At 37.9% G+C, this 24,125-nt stretch overlaps 1 protein-coding gene across 3 annotated transcripts in view; it reads right to left on the bottom strand.

Moving 5' to 3' along the window:
• The window catches only part of SEPTIN7 (septin 7), a 73,012-nt gene that overhangs the window by 36,557 nt on the left and 12,330 nt on the right, over positions 1-24,125 (bottom strand). For 2 of the 3 annotated variants that reach the window (XM_042473287.1, XM_042473289.1), the window contains exons 2-4: positions 22,218-22,222; positions 19,639-19,741; positions 5,685-5,791 (exon numbers count right to left, since the gene is read on the bottom strand). In XM_042473287.1, the coding sequence (XP_042329221.1) occupies positions 5,685-5,791; positions 19,639-19,741; positions 22,218-22,222 (215 nt within the window). The remainder of the gene's footprint in view (positions 1-5,684; positions 5,792-19,638; positions 19,742-22,217; positions 22,223-24,125) is intronic. The other variant, XM_042473288.1, reaches the window with a different exon arrangement.

Below are 24,125 nucleotides of genomic sequence, written 5' to 3'. Positions count from 1 at the left end.
AAGTGTTGTTCAACAAGTGTTGAAGAGAAGATCCACATTGACAACATTCATGTTATGGCAAGAGTTGCCACAAGAAAAGTAGTATTCTTTGATATTCCCGAGGCACAAATGGCATACATACTGTGAACCAAACAACTAGTGTAAAGAATATTTTGAATTTATAGTAGAGCAATAAGACTACACAACAGTCAAGAATAAAAGAACAGATTTCACTTTATTATATTTCTGAATTTGCAATTGATGAACAACATATTTTCATTATTGCAATACATGTTACTGCCTTACATTGAGTCAGACCACTAACCCAGCAACTCCAATACTACCATTACTGACTGGTAGCAGCTCTCCAGGGTTTCACAGGAATTCTTTCCTGCAAATGCTAGCAACTGGACTTAACATCTTATACATGCAAAGCATATGTTTTATTTGAGCTGACCCCAAATTTTTGAAGCAGAAAAAGTATAACATTATACATTATACATACTTTCCTCATACAGAGAAAAAGCAGCATATGAACTTATCCTTTGTCAAACTCACACCTATCCATTGCAGGTGCAATGTGAAATGCTAATTTGTACAATTATCATTTGTAATTTAAGATTTCTAACAGTTAATGCCAAGATCTTATATCGCTGCCATGTATAGTAACTATTCTAACCTAATATACACATAATAAAGTTCCAACCAGAGTTCTTGGTCAGTTTTTTTTTCTTTATTAATTTGTGTATCCATACATGGTCAAATTCTCACAAACCACTGCCATTTGGAAGAGATCCAAAAAACAACTGCAAACCAGTGTCAATCTTTATTAAGAGCCTAAATTAATCCTATCTAGTTTTAGAAGTAGTCCCAGAGGATTCAGGGAAAACAAATTCACTCCAATCCTGGAATTTAAAACTTTCCTTAACAAATCCATTCCAAATGGTTATTTTCCCATGGACTGCACTTAATAGGTCATTACAGTATTATGCCAGATTCTAGAAAATGTAAAGATTTTTTATTTGCTCACGATTTTTTAAAGAGCAATACATTCTCTAGTGACCCCTTTCTATAAACACTTCTGATACCTAATTCATAGGATATGGTTTATACAGAGTCGTGTTGGATTCTCTGCTGTGGGGCCAGTTCTATACATGCAGATATTTGATTAGCTTTAACACCTGAAGAAAAATCAAATCAAGTTTACTCAATTACGAAGCAAAACATGTAATGTCGCACCTTGAAAAGAAGTACAGAAGCCCTTCTCTTACACGAGGGATCCTTTCCGGACCCCCATCCCCCGCATTAGAGAAAAAATGCAGATGCTCAAGCCCCATTCAAATGAATGGGGCTCGTGCCCGCTGTGGCGCAGTAGCAGCGTATGAGCCACGGGAGCGCAAATGGGACGCGCTGCCCCTTGCAAAAGGGACATGCTGCCCCTTGCACCCTGCACGGCTTTGAGCATATGCCACATATAACGCGAGTGTAGCAAGCATCCTTCTGAACTTATCAGTTCAGAGTACACTGCACCAGAGGAATGTACCTGTGTTGGGTCAGGTTGCATTCCTCCTGATGGCTTGAGAATGCTCCTTGATCCATTTCTGCCTTTGGATATACAGGTGGATTCCACGGCTCAGAGTGCTTAGCATTGCTTCACATGTTTTGCCTGCCACAGACTATTCATAGTAGTTCATGCACTTGTAACATCTAGACTAGAGTACTGCAAATGATGTACATGGGATTGTCCCTTGAAGACCCTATTTATTTATGTAGGATTGTATTGCAGCACTGTCCATCACAATCTGACCCCTGCTTGTACTGAGATCCCTCAAGATCATCTTAACTGAAAACAGAAGTAAAATCTGAGAAAAGTGACATTAGGCCTATGACTAATGTCACTTTTCTTCTCCTATATGATTTTTAACATCTTTGTCTGATGAAAAAAACAGTGAAGCTTTGAAAACATGCATGATGTATCTTGTACATTTTGATTCATCAATAAAGGTATTACACTTTGGATTTTTGCTGCATGGCCAAAACGGCTAGCCCTGAATAGGATCCCAAAGGATCTAGGTACTTTACCACACCGCCACCTCCCCAGAAAGGACAGTGAGATTCATCCCATCACAGTCCTGCTTGAAACTGATGTCTTCAAAGTTTGGGATCACAACATTATTTACAGTACTCCTGTTCCTAAAACGGAGAACTAGTTTGTTGCATCTCTTCTCAAGGATACGTATTTCAGTATCTCCATTAACTCAGTGTTTCATCTTAATTTCCTACTCAAATCGCCACAGAGAGCAGATCACTACACATACCTGTAAGCCACTACACTGAAGGTCTTCTAGAAATACATGGAGGTTGTTGCCACAAGAAGAACACTGTGATCTACATGTATATAGATTGTATACATGTGTATAGATTGCCTCATTGTCCCCTTGACGCATAAACTATACAGGAAACTAGGTACAAAATTTTGACCATGTTTTCAACAATCTTATTTAATTATTTAATTAAAGGGTACAATTTCAAATGTATTTTTTTGTTATTGCATACCTATTTGTCACAGTGCAGATAAAGCTAGTAAAAAAAGGATTAAATAGAATAGTGAAATTACAGAACTGCTGTAAAGTGTTCAGTCAAGCAATTTTCCTTATCTCTTTCTTCTAGTTACAGTAATTCTACCCGGGAACAAGGAAGAATATCCAATAGCAATACAGTATTATCCATTTAACTGCACTTTGAATCAAGTGATACTCAACAGTATATGCCACAACAGAAACACTACAGTATTGTTCTTATTCTGTACTACCAAAACATTACTCCAGCTCATTAACTAGTGCTCAGCTCTTTTTAAGATTAAGTCTACGTACCAGCACACTTCAGATAACAAATTCTCTGCTACCAACAGGCCCTTTTACAAGCCTTTTGGACACATATGCCTAGAATTGTGCTCCTTTCCACTTGCTGAAGTGTGCATGTTCCTCCACAGTGGAAAAGAGAAGGCCCCCACAGGCACCAGTCCGGGACAACCTACTCACCAGGCTTAAAGCCTTCCACATCCACCCAATGACTGTTGTGCTCTGAACAGTCCTTGCTTGTAGACTTGCTGGAGGTTTCTTAGCCACAGCATTGGAAATGATGCTACATAGCAATGACTATAAGCTGGTGAAGGAAACTGTGTTGGGCAAGCATAGCAAGGAAGGGATCGAGCAACTATAGTAGGGGCCAGTAGACACATTGACCCCAAGTGTCACAATGTGCAAGCATGACTGCAGTAAACAAGGCTTCTGGCATCCTGGACTTTCTGTACCAGTTGGGACACAATTCTACTGTAATAGCATGTGCCACAGTCACCTCCAGCAAGCAAGCGAACTGTAGCTGCCTTGAGAAGATCTTACTGAGCATGAAACAGCAAAAAGGATGAGAGTAGGAAAGCCTGCATCAGCAGACTCCTCCAGTGTGATCACAAAAAATGTAGATTTTTATATTTTGCTACTAAAACAGATTTTCAAAAGGCTGAAGGCTTAAGTAACATAACATAACAAAAGGTTAAGTAACATAAAGTTTGGGGTTGTGATAGTTCTCAAGTTTAGTGGTTCTATCCAAAAATGATACTGACTGATCAAACTTAGTGTAGGGAAGAGAACTAATTCAAATTTAATATGAACAAATTAGCTTACTTGCTAATTAGCTTACTTGCTGTTCACCGCTATGATCTTTGGAATAGCGGTATATAAATAAAACAAATTATTATTATTAATTAACAAATACCCATGTACAGGTATAGAAATTTTAGTTAAAAATTTGACCTGAAAAAAAAACCTAGGCTGACTTATCCATGGGCCAACACAAGTACTGTACTTTAACATTTATTATAAAAAGGAACCATCACCTTCTCTGAGTAGAGTGGCAAAATGAAAGAGCATAGTATGTCCTGGAAGCACCTAAAAGAAGCACAGTGCGCCCATGCCATATGCAGGCGCATCATACATGGGCTCGCCATACACCAGAAGAGGCAATGGCACATAAACTGCGACATGGGCACAAGCCACGTTGTTTTTAATGGGGCTCCAGCATACACAGTATTTCGTTTACATGGGGGGGGGGGGTCCCCAAAGAAGATCCCCTGTGTAAGGGAATGGCCTTTAGTATAATACCTGTTCCAGCCTTTAGTTTAATACCTACCAGAATTCAATGGCATTGTTTTCCTTTGTTTTGTCCTTTGCATGCTTTGTTACACATCCCTAAGTTTTATCATCAGCTTATCCATGGGTCATATCAAAATGCATAATTTTGGCCCCAAAACCTGCCGACTTACAAATGAAATCAACTTATAGTTGAGTATATACAGTACACTCAAAGCTATAGATTATTATAATGATATACTGTACTGTATTATGAAAGGGAAAAGGCAAAATAGACCTCCCTATATGCATTCTGGAAAATCCTATAGGTGGTCTGTAGAAAGTTGAAAATGTTTTTGTTCATTTATAGAAGGCTTTCCTGACCTGGCTGTTTCATTTCACTGCGACTGTCACTGACTTAGAGGCAGGATATAAATAAATTTTATTATTATTTTTATTTTAGTGTTAGTTTTGAAAAAGAGGTTTGCTGTAACCTTTAAACTGCTATTTTTTGTGGCGTAGGAATCTATCCATATTATTTCCATGATTTCCAACTTTGGTACCCAATTTTCTGTTAACGAAGTAATGCTTTGTTAATTGAAGTAGACCTGTATTACAGCCATTCTCAAAGGTCCTCCTTGACATCCCATTGCCATTACAAGTAAGGCAGATGGTTACTGATAGGGAGACAGTTAAGACCCTCATTTGAGAATTTTTTTTGTTAGAAGAGGCAAAATTTCAGATCCTTTACCCTCCAGAGGATGTGATTTTTATTTTCTTAAGCTTATTAAGAAAAAAAATATTTTTGTCATGCTGCTTTGTGTAAACAGTCGGCCCTTCTTATACATGGATTTTTTTAATACATGGATTCAAGCATACACGGTTTGAAAATGTTGAAAAAATATAAATTTCAAATATCAAACCTTGATTTTCCATTTTTTATAAGGGACACCATTTTGCTATGTCATTATATTTAATGAGACTTGAGTATACATGGATTTTGTTATATACGGGGGATCTTGGAATCAAACTCCAGAGTATAATAAGGGTCTACTAAAGTGTGCTACTTCTCTTCTTTTTTATTTATTTTTATCTGATCTTAACTGTCTTATACACCACTACTTCTATTAGGTTATAGAAATACACTTGTAAAATTAAACCTGTGCTTTGAATTATAACAAACATTAAATTTAATATGAACAAAAAACATTATTTTAGGAATTCCTACAGTGGATATTTTCTGTAACTCTACCAGGTATGTACACACTTTTAGTTTCAGTACTGCTGAAGTGTCATGCAGACAAGACTCATCTTTTTCAAGAGGTTTCATTCAAGGTTCCTGCTACTGATTGTATCAAGCCAGAAATTTGTTCAACTAAAAAGAAGAAGAGCCAAAACAACAAAACAAATAAAACCAAAACCTGAAGTCTATATAGTTTGGAATCATCAGATGTGGTAACCCTACATACAAAACAAATGACATTATAATAACTCATTTAAATTAAGCATATTTTAAAACCCACAGCTTCCTACAGAGACAGATAATGTAAATATATGCTCCATGTCTTCCATACAAACCTGTACAGTCTTCTTAATTCTATGTGAAGGTCCTGGATATTCTGGAGAATACAGGTCTGTCAGGAACAATGAGTTGATTAATGTTGATTTCCCCAATCCAGATTCACCTGTAAGTGAAGGAATATCAGTACAGTTACAAGGATTATCTCATGTTTACTGATAGTCTCAAAAACATTTTTTTTTAAGTTTAAAAATGACAGGACACAGTTTATGTGACAAAGGCAATACTTGCTGTGAACAAAGTAAAATAGGACTGTTCTCATTTCCCTATTTCATAATCAACCCTGGTCATTTCCACCAGAGCTCCAGGTTTCCTTAGAAAATATCAATAATCTATGTATCCAGGAGTTTAAAAAAAAATGCTTACTTCAGTATGGCTCATACATGGGACATACATCTGAGCTTATGAAGATTAACCATAGTATTTTGTTTTATATGAAAGGGAAACTATATGAGATTCACAAGAAGCCAGAATTTTACACACAAGCAAGACTTGGTTTAAGGTTTTAGTTTGTTCCTAGGCTGGCAGCTACATGTTTCAGGTTCAGAAGAAATGGCAATGTATGGTTAGAGACCTCGTGGTTTAATTATGGGGGAGTGTGTGGTTTGTACCTATCAACACACACATTCAACATATAAGCTTTGCCTATTTGTTCGAAGGACTTGTAAGCCTTAAGCTCACTCCTACTTACACAATTGTGGAAAACTCATATTTTTAGACTGTAGTACTAGTTTGAACAGAAAGGTATTGTAAAGGCTAAATTGTTTCATTATGTAATGTTTTACAGTGAGTTCTTGGTATCTGGCCGGGGTTGGTTCTAGGATTCCCGGTTGATGCCAAAATCCATGGATGCTCAAGCCCCATTAGTTATAATGGCATAGTAAAATGGTGTACCTTACATAAAATATTGGGGGGGGGGGGTCAAGGTTTGTTTTTTGTAATTATTATTTTAAAAAATATTTTCAAGCCATGGATGGTTGACTCCATGGTTAAAGAATCTGAATACCGTGGGCCAACTGTATAATGAGAGCTTGTCTCTGTATTCGCTTCATTTGTCTGAGAATCTCATCTTGTTCCTTCAAACCTTCAATTGCACAATACTGGTCACAATTTATAGCTAACACTGGTATGACACCTGGAAGTACGTGACTGCAAATTTTACTGGTAGAATTCTTGATTTACCGCATTCAGAGCAATTATCGTCACACAACCCATTTAACCTTGATGCAGGCAAACATACATTTAGAATTTGGTTTACTTACTGATATATAAACCAAGGAAGGTGTGTAGCTAATAATATCATACATACACTGTTAGATTAACTCAGGGTAATAGTTAATACAGTAAGAGAAGGATACAAGCCAGTGATGAACTTGAGATCTAGCTGCATTACTCTTCCCCAGAACTATTACACTGTCAATAAAGGTCATACTTTCAAGCATCAGAATGCATGGGAAAGATTCCTGTCAAAAACTCAGCCATTTTTTTCCCCTGCAGCTTACTTAGGTAAACTCCATCAACATTAACAAATTACTGTTTGAAAGCAGGAAGGCGAAAGTAATCTTGTTATGTAACATCCTAATATGGCAATAAGAACATTTTTTAAAAATCAAGACTGTGTGAAGTGAGTCATTTCTAAAAAAGCAGATGTCTAGTTCCTATACAGAAAAGAACAGCATAGTTTAAATTCTTTTCTACTCAACTGATTGCAACAGAAATCAGTGACCAGACTGACATATCTCAGTAGGAATTGCCAGAAAAGTATTTAACTGTTTCAGAAGTTTATGCACATAACATTAAAGGCCTCTTACTATTACTGCAGTAAAAGGGAAAGTGTAGTCTTTGAAAATAAATAGTATTATTGTAATTCATTGAAGTCAATCTGTTTTGAGGCCATCCTATTCAACATGATGCTGACTTAATTTCTGGGTAAGAATTTGTTGTTTTCTCAGCAAGCATCTTCAAAATACAAAGCATACGGGTAAGATTGTAATAGTATGTCTCAAACAACAAAACATCACCATTTTTTTGTGTTAGTCACCATACTCTTGACTCTCACTAAGATTCCTTATTTGAATACTCAAATACTGATAAAATCAATATAATACATTAGAATAGTTAAATATTTAAAACATTAATTTACTGAAACATTAGACGCAAAGCCCTGAGATAGTTAATTTATAAAATACAGTAACTGTTATGAAATCAGTTACAACTTCATATTTACTGTAACTTCATACTTTCTTCCTTATCTATCTCTATTGTTGGAGCAGAAACTTGGATTATGGTTTTCCATGCAAGTCCTATTCATATTATTCAGTCAGATTTCTTTATTATGTTACTGACTGCTTTTGCCATATCAGATATCACGATTAATGCTACCCAATTTCTTCTTAGATTGTGATTTCAAGAATAAATCACTATGACTGAACTGAAAAGTCACTATCTCTTCCACTTTAGTTAACTCATATCAAGTACTGCAATGCTTATATATACCATTTTAGTTTTATAATTACACTTTTCCCCTGCTTTATATGTCTTACACGCCATGTTCCAATATGCATATTGTACACCTTCAAACTTTTGTTTCACATCTGAGCATATTAACACCTGAACATCCTTTTAACTTGAGGCCAGAGTACACCACTAGACACACTGCTATTAGTATCTGTTGTTTGTTCTTTCCCAGCAGATTCTTAAGTCCTTCCGACTGGGTGTTAACAGCTTGCATTCTGGTACTATCTCTTACTTCATTTTATATTGAATAACCATAGCATGCTGAAGGTAAAAGACATTCACAAGTAGTTTAGAGGTATTCTCATTTGTGCAGTACTAACAAGAGTTAAAGTGCCACTGCCATTGTCTCTGAAAGATCTCCCAATAGTACCATCTCCCAGGACTACTGCTACTCAGTAGTTTCTCCTCTGGAATTTGTCTACTGCTCTCTTTATTGGAACTATCTTCTGCTCTTACAGCAGTTAGTCCCAAAGATAATGGATGCATCTTAGCACTGTTGCTACACTTTGATCATTCCTCCTTGACTAACTGTATATTAGAAGTTTAGAGTTTCTAGTCTCCTGATAGTATTATACTCAGCTTACCACACGGTGAGCACCCACATGGTCAGGAGGAGGAAAGGCCTGCCTGCATGAATTTCTCCTGACCTGACAATAGCTACATCTTGACAAAATGCAGGCTTGTGACCAATGTTGTCATAATTTTTTCTCCTGTATGATTTTTTAAATTAAAGTTTATTAATCTATATACTATAAAATACAATCATATAAATATCTCTCCTGTATGATTTTTAACACCTTTGCCTAATGAAGAAGACAGTGCAGCGTCAAAAGTTCACAATGTGCATTTTGGTTGGTCCAATAAGGGTTATCATTGTTTTGTGGATTTTGGATGTTATTGTACTTTGCTACATGGCCAACATGGCTACCCCTGGATATGTTATCTGACACACAAAACCCTTCATTGCCTTAAGATGTGCAAGTGTGAGAGGAATCCCATCTAGTACCATGATAAAATGCTTTGAGCTGGACTCCTCTCCTCCCCCAAAATATTAAGAATACTAATACAAGGGAATTTTCTCATCCCCTCTGTGGCCTCCTACAACTCTTGAAAGGCTTCTTCTAAAGTTCAAGTGATTCTTTGCAATGTCATGAGAGAAATGAAAAAGTCTCTTTCTGTGTCCCTGAACTCATGATTCTCTGGATCTGTGCCAACAATGAAGGACATAACATTTGTACTCTTTGATATATTTTTACATTTTGGCATAAACCTTTTACTTTTGTTGTAAAAACAGTAATTAAAAGCATAATATTTCTTGGAAATAAAGCAGCAGGCCATGGAACTTTTTTAAAGTTCAAAAGCATAAGGTTTTTGCCGTTGGAAAGTGAAGAAAAAAATAAACGTTTCTAAACAGAACATACTGTTATAAACAAGATAAGTTATTATATGGACTTTAGAAAAGTCTCTTATTTATGTAGTCAGCCTTATCTACAATGTGAATATAAAACCTAAACACTTGTTTACCAGAGGCAACAGCAGGAAGAATTATATGTTACAACAACATTCCAGAAAAATACTTTTCTATCTGTTGGGACTTCCCTCAAAGTTGCAATATACCATAGAATCATAGAGTTGGAAAAGACCAAAAGGGCCATCCAATTTAACCCCCTGCCACGCAGGAACACAGAATCAAAGCACCCTTGACAGATGGCCATCCAGCCTCTGTTGAAAGACCTCCAAGGAAGGAGACTCCATCACTCTGCAAGGGAGCATGTTCCACTGCCGAAAAGCATTGTCAGCAAATTCCTCCTAACGTTGAGGTGGAATCTCTGGCATGACTTCTTTCTCTGAAACCCGTGTTGACTTTTTGTGATTATGGAATTGCTTTCTAGATGTTCACAGACTCTTTGTTTAATTATCTGCTCTAGAATCTTCAAAAAAGGGGAAAAAGAGGATCCCAACAATTATCGTCCAGTTAGTCTGACATTGATACTAGGAAAGATTCTAGAGCAGAAGGGGGGCTATTTTGTATATATGGATGTATTTTAAGTCTTGTAAGCCGCTTTGATTGTTTTTAACAAAAAGCGGGATAGAAATAAAGGATTTATTTATTTATTTATTTGTGGCTATGTCTTTGAACTATGACATTGCAGTTAATAGCTCTCATATAAAATCAATTTGCAGTGGGAAATGGTTGATGGCTACATATAGACTGATGTAGCTGAAAGCAAAACACCGTATTATTGCCAGACAATAATCGATAGGCCTGGAATAACCTCTTCAAATTTGAAAAACAAAATCTGTAATGTAAACAACTGCTTGTAGTTGCTTTTTCTTCCTGCGTAAGTAGGCACCCCTAAATGTTGTCTAGGCTTAACAGCAAATGGTTATTTTCTATTCCCCAGCTGTGATGCCCACTTCTACTATGATCCACTGAAGCAGCAGTGGCAGCAACAAGCTTTACAAGTCCTTTTCCAATCATTCCTAACTATGAACGCCCAAAATCCTCCAGTATCCTTTTCAATTAAGTGTGATAGTAGAAAATAGTGATACAAAGCAGATTGGTTATCTCAAAGACAACCCCAAATAAGTTCTCAAAGTGGCCCAGAATGTTTCAAATCAATATGGGGGATGTCAAGATGAGGATAGCTTCTTTTTTTCATATTGGGTGGACTTGCAAGAAGACAAAAAGTGTTTGGTCTAAGATTTATGCTAATTTAAAAAATTATAAACGTAATTTTTGTAAAGTCACCAGGAATGTTTTTGTTGGGCCAGTGGCATCACTAGGGTTAGTGTCTCCCAGTGTGGTAATTCAGTGTCACCTCAACAGACCTCCTCCAGTACAAGACTAATGTAGAATCCTTAGTACAACAGGACATCAGTATCCACGGACAGCAAGCCAATGTTGTCCCCAATGGCAGTACATGCACACAGCCACACTGCCATTGGGGATAATGGAACTAAAGTCCTCTCTCTCTTTTCCTTCCTTCCTGTCTCCCCTTCCCTCCCCTTCCAAGGCTTCTTCCCTTGGCTTGGCTTCAGGAGCAGTTTGGAGGCAGAGGTTGGAGCCTCCTCAGCTGGAGGGAGCCGGTGCGGGCACCTGGATCTAAGAGCCTGGAGATTCTGCCCTGGGTGTTGGCCCTGGATGGGGAGGGGGGCACTCTACGATCCAAGGCCTGGCTCTGGCTCCCTCTGGCCAATGGCACTCCAGCCTCTGCTTCCAAACTGCCCCCAAAGCCAAATCCAGGGAAGAAGCCTCAGAGAGAGAGAGAGAGAGAGAAGGAGAGGGGACAAAGGAAGGAAGGAAGGAGAACAGAAGGAAGGAAGGAGAGAGAGAGCGGAAGGTAGGAAGGAAGAGGGAGGGAGGATTTCAGTGCATTTGTCCCTAATGGTGCCATGGCGCCATTAGTGACAATAGGACTCAAGCATTCGCAGATTATTATTATCCGTTGGGGGGAGGTCTGGAAGGGAATTTAATGGCATGCTGAAAGGATTCAGACCAAATTTGGGGAGCATATTTAAATACTTCCAGAAAAACCTTAAACATTCATACCAAATGTGGCACAGTGGCAAGCATTCACCACAAATTCACTTTTTTTACTAGAATAATGTTTACCTTCCTGTAGGTTTCTTAAGTCTTTTTAGGATGTCTTCTACCCAGGCTCTTTTTTCCCTATACTCTGTACTGTGATGGGATGAGAAGTTGTTTGCACTAATGCCAACATAATATCAAATGTATCATGAGTAAACTCATAAAACATTCTAATTAAAATACTAGTGGTACACAGATCATAGAATAGTTAAAATGATTTCTGAACAAGACTAGTAAATTCAGTATTGGGGATACTGATCGTGAATTGTGAATCTCTACACAATCCCACCCTGAAATATTCAAAAGAGAGTGGGGAGAAAAACACATTGCAATTGTGGAGACCAGCACAAAGCAAGTCCAAGAAGCATATGAAAGCCCTTCATCCCCCAAGGTTCATGGCCAAGACTAAGTAATAACCACTTCAAGAATTTCTCTTATGTATCTGACAATGCACTTATGTTCATTAACAAGATAACTATATAAAACAGTTGTTTTTAGTACAAGGACTGAATGACCACAAATCTCAAGCACTCTTAAATTATCCACCTTCACAGAAGGTGAAGGAATTCCACTGTCCCTTACTGAATTTTATTAGTCAGGGCAGCAACTGAGTATATTTGTTGGAATAATTTGTAAGCCTGTCTTTTTACCCTATTATACTCTAGATGGCCACACCTACTAAAGTGAATTAGGAATCTACAAACCAATCATTGCCTCATACTCAGAAACTATTCCAAATTCAGAATATTTTCTTTGAACAAGACAATCACATTCATCATTAAATGAATGATGAGTTAAACCCTAGAATCAGAAAGATCTCATACCCATTCTCCTCCCCAGAGATCACATCATGCACCTACATCCATAACCTTCTGGATAACACCATTTTAGCACCAATGGATATACAATCCCTATATATCAATATCCCACAGAAGGATGTACTACAACCTTCCAGGAACATCATTCCAGATGAAACCATAGAAGACCTAGCCACCAAAGCCTACTATTTTGTTCTCACACACAACTTCTTTAACTTTGGTAGTGACACCAAACTAATGCAATTAAAACAAGCATTCTTCAAGCTACAGGTCTCACTATACAAAGTAAAGAAAGAAATCAACAAGGAAAGACTTATACCCAGGACCAATCTATTACATAACAGACTGAAGATAGGAAATTACAGAGTCCCACTAATGGTCATAGACAGCTCCCAACTGAGACCATGCAGACACTGAACTACAACCTATTCTGGACAACAATGCTGGCCTATCATAGGTTCTTGGTGGAAGGCCTTTACTTGGCTACTGGCAGCCTCCTAATCTCAAACAGTTATTTACTTACAGGAGAATGCACAACACAAATGGGGAGACTGGTAAAAGACCTTGCCACAAAGATGTCAACTTTGCCCACATATATACTCAGGAAATGTCTTCGCAGACCCTAATCATTTAACCCATAATATTAGAGGCACTTTCACTTGCTCAACCCCTAATATGACATAGACTATCCTCTGCCAACAATAACTTTTAGCACTCTACATTGGGCAAACAGGGCAGTCTTTGTGTCTCAGAGGATAATGGACACATCAGAAATGAGAATACACAAAAACCTGTTGCAGAACACTTCAGTCTTCCTGGGCATTTTATCTCTGACCTCAGGACAACAATGGCCTTTGAACAAAAGAACCACAAAGGAGGATTGGAAAGACAAACAGCTAAATTACAATATATCTACAAAGTCCAATCCATCAAGAGTGGCTTGAACAGAGACAATGGCTTCCTGGCATACTACACATACTGTATTATAACATTGGTTAACATCAGTGTCACAAGGCCACTCTTAGGCAGTTTATTCTATCTCCTTTCTGGTTATCAGCCTGCACACACATTCCCAAACTCCCTCCACCATCCATATAGCCACCCACCCACTCTAGCCTTAGGCAACATCTTTCCATCTGATTATGCCCCTCAATGACCATAGTTAAAATTGAATTTGTCCCCTGCTAACCATATCCACAAGTTCTGCATTCTTGTGGCTGTTCATATACAGTAATCATATTATAAATGTTCTTCCTAGGCAACACTTCTTTCCATGAGGAAGTAGACCAAGTCTATGAAAGCTTAAGATACAATTTCTTTCAGACAGTTAATCGCAAAGGTACTACAAGATCCTTTGTCATACTGTAACTAAACAATTTGTCGATTTCATTTTTGACCTGTATACCACATTACAGATTTAAGATTAGATCTCGACGTTTTTCCTTCTACTTAAAGGTGTCCTTTAATTCATGAAACAAAAAAACCTGATGACGCAAACCTACCGTATGTTCAATCCAGAATGGTTCTTCCAAAGTAAAACTAACGAAAATGAATACAAAAACTGAATGGGATTTATTTTTTCCATTTATGCTTATTATCGACATAGATAGGAATCATACCCCAACAGGATGTTATTCTTGATGAGTGCAATTCTTGACCTAATTCTATTAAACCAATTAACACCATGTTGGGAATGACACCATTTCTGTGGTAAGTAATTGAAATCAAGATGTGTTTAAAAGTTATTGAGCTTATAGTACAAAGCTATGGATTGCTAGGCTATCATGCCTCCACAATCAAATCCATATACTAAAACATAACATAGTGTAAGAACCCAGTTGTCTCTTCAAGCCAACATGTATCAATCACACATACATACTAATATAAACAATGTGCATCAATCACGCATACACAAGTACAAACAAATACTGGCAAATAGGTGCCAGCATGGTATAATGGTTTGGGGGTTGGAGTAGGACTCTGGATATGAGGGTTTGAATCCCCATTCAGACATGATAACCAATTAGGTGATCTTGGGTAAGTCACAAACTCTCACCCTTGGAGAAAGGCAATAGCAAACTTTCTATGAACAGATCTTGGCAAAAAACAAACAAACATGATAGGTTCGCCTTAGGGATGCCATAAGTCAGAAATGACTTGAAGGTACACAGGAACAACAAATTGCCAATAGACTTTAATGACTGAAACCAGAGAGCTTGGCTAGGTCAAGCCTTTCACCCACTGAGTGTTTCAAAATTAACAGCTTGGAAGACAAAGGGAATGCTGTAGATATAGTATATCTTGATTTCAGTAAGGCCTTTGACATTCTTGGAAACAAGCTTGTAAAATGTGGGTTAGACAAGGCAAATGTTACTTGGATTTGTAATTGGTTTCAGAAGCACTACCTTTTTATAAGCTACTGGAAGCAATTCAATAGATTCTGGACAGTTTCACATAGCAGCTGTCCACTCTTCTTCCTCATTTATTTTACAGATTAAAACTGTAAATTCCATCATTTATCTTCTCAATGAAGTTTGATGCTCTTTAAAAGTATTCTGTCATATCTAAAAATAGATGATATAACCCTGAAAGTTGCATCAATACCACAGAGTTGTATCAAGATTTTAATATCAGAAGACAAATTTTAAAAAGATGCTTCAAAACTAAATATAAAAGCTCTAAGCATAGGTCTCTGCTCAAGTTTGCATTTTCTACATTTCCCACAAATTATATTCAAAAAGGGTTATCTAACTGAATATCAGAACTATGATTTAGAATTGTTATGTACTATTGATTGCATAGATTAATAAGCAACAGTGGCAGCAAATGCAGATTAAAATATAATACAATGCAATGTACTGTAGAGCATTTCAGACAAGCTTCATAACCAAAACCATGGTTGCTCCAATCCAAACTCTGCAAGATGGACAATTTTACATAGGTTTTTCAGATGAATGTCGGACTAACAACAAAGAACCTGGGCATCTGAAACAAAAAGGCTTTGACATTTTTATGATGCCACATCTATACTTCATTTGCAGACAACAGGAATGCTTCACAAATATATTTGCATTACTGATGATAGAAATATTTAATAAGCAAATATTTAGTTTATAAATAACAATGTATTTCATAGAATCAAAGAGTTGGAAGAGACCACAAGGGCCATCAAGTCAAAGCTCCTGCCATGCAGGAACATACAATCAAAGCACACTCAACAGATGACCATTCAGTTTCTATTTAACAACCCCCAAAGAAGGAAACTGCACCACTCTCCAAGGCAGTGTGTTCCAATGCTAGGCTGGAACTCCTTAACATTCATTCCTGCTGATGAAATGGACTTGCCAACATATAATAGACACTCTTTCACTTTATTTGAACTTGCCAAACTAGAATCAGCAAGTTGATCAAAAGGGCACACATTCGTATTCAAACTTTAGAAGTCAGAATGCTGCCCACTGAGTATTTTAAGCCTTTTATGACATTTATGTAACACACGGTACATAATTATTGTTGTTTTAAGAAATTTTAAGTTTGATTTGTTCTCAATGAACTGTAATTACCTTATTGTTAATGCTATTATAATGCACTGTAATTCTTATTACTGTAAATACACCAACTAGGTTGTGTGCAATTTTAGCTTTGACCAAGTATCCATACTTTTTTAACACAGGCACTGAGTATGTTTCATTTTGTACCCTACCCTGACCAAGAATCTCATGCAAAATGGCTGTTTCTGTATGTGACAATCTGTGAGTTGAAGTACCATTCCTCTTTTAATGCAAGCACTGTAACCGACAGGCTACCTGGCACACCTACCTCCATCTAAAACTATATGTTGGGGACTTTCACTAGAACAAAACAGCTCTTCCTAAACCAGAGTAGGATGATATGGTATTGATCAGGTCTAGAGAATGGCGACCAAAATGAAGGTCTCGAAACCATGCCCTATGAAGAATGGCTGAGGGGGCTGGGTATGTTTAGCCTGGAGAACAGAAGGTTAAGAGGGGACATGACAGCCATATTTAATAATTTTAAAGGCTGTCATATTGAGGTCAGAGCAAGTTTGTTTTCGTCTACGCCAGAGACTATGGAGCAATGGATTCAAAGTGAAGGAAAAAAGATTCCACCTGAACATTAGAAATAACTTCCTGACAGTAAGAGCTGCTTGACAGTGTAATATGCTGTCTCGGAGTTGGGTAGTCTCCCTCTTTGGAGGTTTTTAAACAGAGGCTGGATGGCCATCTGTCAGGAGTGCTTCGACTGTGTATGGCAAGGGGTTAGACTGCATGGTCCTTGTGGTCTTTTCCAGCTCTGTGATTCTATGATGACACAGTTGCTGGCACTCATTCAGTGTCAGCCAGTAAGGGCTTTATATAAGACAACATTCATGTCAAACAGGTCTGGAAGGGGAGGTTCCATACACCTCAGCACTCAAAATCTCTGTGAAACATGTGCCCAGGCTCTCCTTCATAAGCCATGACCACTTCAAAAAATGCCCACTCCAATGCTGTGAACCACTACTTTAAATATTCATACACCAGGGCAAAAATCATCCGCAGATCCAGACTGCTTTGCTTTGAATGGGGTTTCCCTCTTTGCCACCAAATCTGGCAACAAGCCACGATAACAATTTAAAGCAATCATAATACTTGCTTTAAATTTTTTCCCTCCTAGTTGCAATTGAAATTCAGCACTGCAATAGGACAGTGGCACTGTAGAAGGCCAGAGTGCAAAAATGGCTTGGAGTTACACAACTTCAGGAGCCAGCCTGACAATATGCAGCACTGCCATGTAAAATCCTGAATCACTCTGTTCTTCTATGGCTCGCTTGCAGACAGAAAATTTATGTGAACTTTGCCCACCCCTTTTAATGCGTTAGCAAAAGAAATAAAAACGCAGGAAGTTTTTACACCAACCAATGATGCCTAAACAAATGAGACAAATAAAACAGCTTTTGAATGAATATAAATAGCGCCCCAGCCTCAGAAAATAAATGCAGTCATCTAGGCAACAAATAATGAGAGCAGTAAAACTGGCAAAGATTAAATCTTGGCAATTCTGCCCTCAACATTTCATGCATCTTTTATCCATAGACAAGTGCTAGCCCAGTAAGGGAACATATTCATAGAAAGAAAAGAAGTGGATTTGAATTAAATCTGTTCTAACACTAAACTCGTTACTATGGTTTACAGCAAGATACTGCATGGAAAATTAGCAACGTTATTGACTGTTTACCAATGGAAAATCGTTCTCTCCATTTTTAGGTCCTAAAGGAAAGTGCTAAGCAAGTTCACCAAGATTTTTCGAATACGTAATGTTCATTCACACTGTTTATTCACATTGTCATTCATACTGATTTTAACATCCTCCATGGTACTGACTACTTGCTGAGGGGAAGTGAATAACAGTGTATGCCAAGGAAGTACAGATCAAAATCTCTATTTGTTTTCTTCCCCACCATCAGGTCTTAGCTGAGGATTCATGGGGCTAAGGTATGCAAGGAGTGTTCCAAGCACCTTGTGTATTTTGTTGCTCATGTTGCTTTTAAAAACAAACAAACCATCTGGGAAGCCCAGTTTTCAGCTTTGGTCCCTGGAGCTTGGGAATATAGATGTGGCCAGACTTTATTCTCCCAATCCTGTGTATCTAAGATTTTAACTTAAAGCAAATTTCTGCTGAGTAGCAGAAATTATTTCTTGTTCTTCATTAATTCAGGCATTTTGCCATATAGAAATAATATGAAGTGATATTACATTAAATTATATTCTAAATTAAGTGATATTAAATTAAATACTAAATTAGTTACTGAATTGAATTTTATATACGTACTAAACCAGTAAGGTTCTCAAATGTAAAATTCAGTACATAGTTAAGTGCCTTTAAAAGACTGATTATTCTATTATTTTGCTACTCTTTTACAGAAGATACAGCCATCAAAGGCAATTATTCATACATTTCCATCTTCCAGTGCAAAGTTAATTCCATTCACTTCATAACTGGATAGCTTGAGATGACAAAACTTAGACCTCAATCTTTAAGTTTGCTTAAATAACACAAAGTATAGCAACTGGAAAGCAAGGAAAATAATTCCTTCTCATTCCTACCCCTCCCTTTTCTCTTTTCTCACACTGAGTAAAACAAGAAAGTTGTTGGGGGGACATTGTTGTTACTCAGACTTTTAACCCAGGTATTTGTAGAAGGCTGTGCCACAGACTGAACAAACAAAATAAGCAGATGTACATGTGTTTATAATGAAAGCTTTTCAGCTTTAGTTTACATTCCACATAATATTTTTAATGAATTCACTTGTTATTTAGCACATTAATAAGAACCTTTCTACATATTGTATGACACCAACACAATCACTGTAAAAATACTTCCTATCCCAGTGTGGATGTTATAAATTGGTTGTGAAAGATACAGAGTTTATGGAAATCAAGCATGCATTCTAGTGCCCTGTTTGGTCGTTTCTGCTTGACTCTTCCTATCACATTAGGATCAGCTAAGAAATCCAATTCTCTCCAACCATGGTTTGTTTACTGTGGAATCAGAACCAGTCTTGTCTTGTTATTAATGGTGGTGGCAAGAAATAGAATCCTTGGTTCAGACATCACAACAAACCAATGAATGCTTTATTTAACCACTCCCATTAGCCAGAGAGATCAACTGGGAATCAGTGGGCAGACTTACTGAGACATCTGAATTGGCCATCTGTGTCACATAACTGCACTGCTCATTATCCAGCTGCAGTCAGAAGCATACTTCAAATGTCAGAGCTGGAATGCCCTGAATGATTTTTGTCACCTAGTAGAGCAGAAACAAGAGTTTGCATCCCCAGGCATACACACCATCCTCACATCAGTATAGTATGCTCATCTTTCCAACGTTTGTATCACAACAATGACTGTCAGTAGTAGAAATTAAAGAATCAGACAAGCATCTTGCCAATAAGAATAATACACTCAAAAAACAGATGTCAAAATTTTAAGAACAAAAGGGCATTTACATCAAAGCATGACTTACCTACTACCATGAGTGTGAATTCAAACCCTCTCTTCACAGACTTCCTATAAACTTGATTGGGGAGATTTGCGAACCCCACATATCCCTCAAGATTCTTCTGTTGCTAAGAGAAACAATTATGAAAGTAGGATATGAATTTATGAAAGTTTGCTTTCCCCTTAATTCACTTTCTAACCTGTTCTTTACCTGCTGAAAATTAAAATCCATCTCATTTTTTTTGTGGGTTTTTCAGGCTATGTGGCCATGTTCTAGAAGAGTTTATTCCTGACGTTTCGCCATCATCAGAGAAGATGCCAGTCACAGATGCTGGTGAAACGTCAGGAATAAACTCTTCTAGAACATGGCCACATAGCCTGAAAAACCCACAAAAAAAATTAAAATTTTTTTTTACTTTCCAGTACATAATGCCAGAGTATTCAAGATTCATGCAACTTCTGCTCATGCATAATGTTTAGCCTGTGAGCAAAACATTATCAGGTTGGAAGGAAAATCCCTGCTAAAAAGCTTACTTTCAGATAAATAGAATGTTGTCATCTCAGAGACATAGATTCTTTTAAAAAAGACAACAATCTTTAACTTAGGCCTGTTACAGACTGCCAAAATAAAGCTGCTTCGGGTCTCTTTGGAGGTATGCTGTTTAAATGATGCATGCATCCTAAGAGTCTGGAAGCTGCCCTCCAGTGCTTAGGAATGGAGTGTGGCTTTGGCACGACCTCCGGACTCTTAGGACCCATGCATCATTTAAATAGCATACCTCCAAAGAGACCCGAAGCAGCTTTATTTTGGCAGTCTGTAACAGGCCCAAGTTATTTAACTTGCTCTAGCAAATGCTTCAGAAAAACCTAACAAAAGCCCAGTAGCAGGTAATTGGCTGCAACCGTTGATTTTGAAACAAATTTCAGTTTAGGAAGACACAGCAGAGTCTAAGCTGTGTGGTTTAAAAACAGTGGGTGTAACTGTATAGTTATAGCCTGCTACTATACATTTAAGTGAAATTCTAGCTTGCTATAATCTGAATCTCTATTTGTTGTTAGATCTAACATTTATTTGAAGCATTTTGATTCTTGTAAATCTTTTAAAATGTCAAAACAGGATGTTAAATATTCACTTCCTCAGGCAATACACAGCTCAAACTTTTCAAACTACACTCCAATTACCATCAGATGTACACATTTTGGTCCCATATAACCAAGGTTCTTCCTAAGAGAATGTTCCTCTTCACCTTCTTAGAGGCAGAAAGAGGAACAGAGTACTCTTGTTCTTTGGAAGCCTTATGAGTCTTCTCAGAGAAAAATAATAAAAACCAGCAGATGGCCATGAAATAAGGAGATGGACAATTTAGGGCCCTCCACTTAGGGTTGGAATGCAATTTACACAGCCCTTCACTAGTTTCTACTCAAGAGCACTATTCCAAAGAGTCCCACTGAATACCTAGGATTATGCTAGCCTCTAAAGCCGTGGTGGGCAACATGTTTCTGGCAAGAATGTTTTGGAAATTCCCAAATATTTGGAGGACTTGAAGGCAATTTTGATGCATGGTATTTCTTGCCTCTTCCCCTAGCTTGTTATAGGGATTAGGAGAGACATTTTTTTAAAAAGCAGGAAGTGACTTCAAAATTACTTGCTGATTTTAAAAAGCCTCCTTTGGGCCCAAGACCATTCTGCACAGCAGAACATAGTGAAAATGCATCACAGTTTCTTGACAGAATATGAATGCATTTTGAATTTTTTAAAAAAAGAAAAAAGGGGGCAAGAAAATTTCAGGAAGGGAGGAGATAGTGAGGGTTCAGTCACTTTGAGGTCTGGCGAGGGATATGTGCAGCACCCATATCTTGGTTAGTTTCCAACTCCTACTCTGAAGATATTTTTAAAATTACAAAATAGGTGTCACTAATAGGGGAGTGGGTTATTGGGATATGGGATTGTGTATTTTAACATGTAAACACATCTGTGCAGGAAAAAAAAGAAAACCATAGTTGTCTTGAAAAGTGAGCAATACTTACAGCTACTTTGTGAACAACACAATACCATCATTTTAATAGTTCAAGTGTAGACAGGAAAAGGCCAAGTCAGTGAGGTAATCCAGTAATTGGAACAGCCAGTCAGATGCAACAGTTCATCAACATGAGAGAAAGAAAGAAAGAAAGAAAAAGAGTTACTTACATTTGCTTACACATCACAATTAGCTACAATCATGTTTTATCATAAAGTATCTGGTATCTCTTATAAAATTTATTTACATATCAAGTACTATTCCAAGTAGGTAACAAACAAGTAAATATTTTTGGTGATGTTCCACTTTAGTGTGAAAGACATCAGAAACCAGCTACAATGTAAGTGATTATTCAGTTATTATTATATAAATACTTTTTTTGTGCGAGGAAATCACAAAAATATTATTTAGATCACAATTATTGAATGGTCACTTGCATTGCAGCCAATGTCTGATACGTTTACATCGAAGAGTAATATTGTCAGAAGTTTTTTCATCAAGAGAAAATATCAGTAACAAAAGTTCATAAACAGCTTATTATATTCCACTCAATAAGCTCAACGTAAAGAGATAAATAAGACTGAACAGCTACTGAGCCATGACAATCAGGAGGATAAAGAATCCTTGGGCCAGAGCCCAAGGGGAAGGGAAAAGCTGGGTAACCTGTGGGGTTTCCTAATTCATAGGGAGAACCTGCTGACCCCATTGCCAGCTCCCAGAATGGGCCAAACATCTATAGGCAGTCTGCACTGCTCCCCTTCTTCTGGCAGGATGGACCCGCCAAAAAGGGGCATTTATGGATATAAGCTGCACCATGCCATTATTATTTTTCTCTGCTGCACCAAACACATGCACACAAACATGCTGTCAGAACCATCAACTGCTTCCCTTGTCCCACTCACCTGCCAGACTATTTGATGCCCCATGTAACCAGCCATACAACCAGCCACTCATGAATGACGAATAACTCATATAACACATTGGTACATCCTGTGGCACATTGCCACAGCACGATTATTGAACCGTCCCCCTCTTGCACTGTATTATCGGCTACCCTGTGACAGTAGTAATTTCACTTCATGGGGGCATACAAAGTGTTGATAATCCAACAAGTAAATGATGCAACTCACTACTCGTGCACATGTGCGATCAATTTATGGACAAGCAACAACAACAACATTACGAGCAGCAATGACACCAACACCTTTTCCTGCTGGTGCAATAGTTCACACTTTCCAGCTTGAATCAACTGGGGATTATTTTGCTCCAGCGTTTAGCCCCGAAGAACACCTTTATCCCAGATCCATCCCATGCTGGCCATGTACATCATTTAAACAAGTAGTTTCCAACAGAGGGCAAAACTGCATTTTATTGCTCAAGTGGACAGCCCTCAGTTCAACCTCCTACTTGCTTCTGCAATGCAAGATAATTAGCTGTTTATTTCAATGGAAACATTTCCACTGGGAAATCATAAAATTTGCTAGTTTTGTTTATTTGAAAATATGATGTAATAGTTATGTTCCTAATAGTTTAGTCCGTCAGAAGCTATTAATTGATGATTATTATTATTTATGCACTCACTGCCTGTCAGACCTGCCAAAACAATGCAAATGTGATACAGTATACAGTATAATAATATAATAAAACCCATCCAAAAATTGATGAAACTGTGCAGTTTTTACCACCATCTAAAACTTCCTTTGGAATTAAGTTGTAAGTTTCTAAGGTCAGAGCCTTCTCTTGGAAGCAAAGGTTTTACAGTTAGAAAGCTGCTACAAGAGGAGCCCTGTAAAAATACAGTGAAAAATTCACAATAATAATTACACAGTAATAGGCTTTAGAGTGCATGACCTTTACACCTGAGAGGGTTAGGAATCAGGGCACTGCTTTGCAGTGGTTCCGATCCTATCTCTCGGGTAGGTTCCAGATGGTGTTGCTTGGGGACAGTTGTTTGGCTCAAATCAGGTGTCCCTCAAGGCGCGATACTGTCTCCAATGCTATTCAACATTTACATGAAGCCGCTGGGTGAGATCATCCAGAGACATGGGGCAGGGTGTTATCAGTATGCTGATGACACCCAAATTTGCTTCCCCATGTCTCAGACTGCTTCGGTGACCAAGTATGGCATCTCCCCTCTGAATAAGTGTCTGAGGTCAGTAATGGATTGGAGGAGGGAAAATAGACTTAAACTGAATCCAAATAAAACAGAGGTACTCGCTATAGGCAATCCTAATCCAGAAATGGTGATAAACTCTCCAGTTCTAGACAGGGTCACACTTCCCCTAAAGGACTGTGTTTGCAGCTTGGGGATACCCCTGGACTCGTCGCTTCAGCTGTCATCTCAGGTGGATGTGAGGGCCAGAAGTGCCTGTTATCAGCTTCGGCTGATACGCCAGCTACGACCTTTCCTGGAACGGGAAAACCTAGAAACGGTTGTACATTCGCTGGTAACATCTCGTCTTGATTTCTGCAATGCACTCTACATGGGCCAACC

This window comes from Sceloporus undulatus, chromosome 6 (assembly GCF_019175285.1).
Source record: "Sceloporus undulatus isolate JIND9_A2432 ecotype Alabama chromosome 6, SceUnd_v1.1, whole genome shotgun sequence".
In the NCBI taxonomy this organism is placed as follows: domain Eukaryota; kingdom Metazoa; phylum Chordata; class Lepidosauria; order Squamata; family Phrynosomatidae; genus Sceloporus; species Sceloporus undulatus.
Note: the sequence above shows the minus strand (reverse complement) of the source record. Positions and strands in the feature narration are given on the sequence as shown.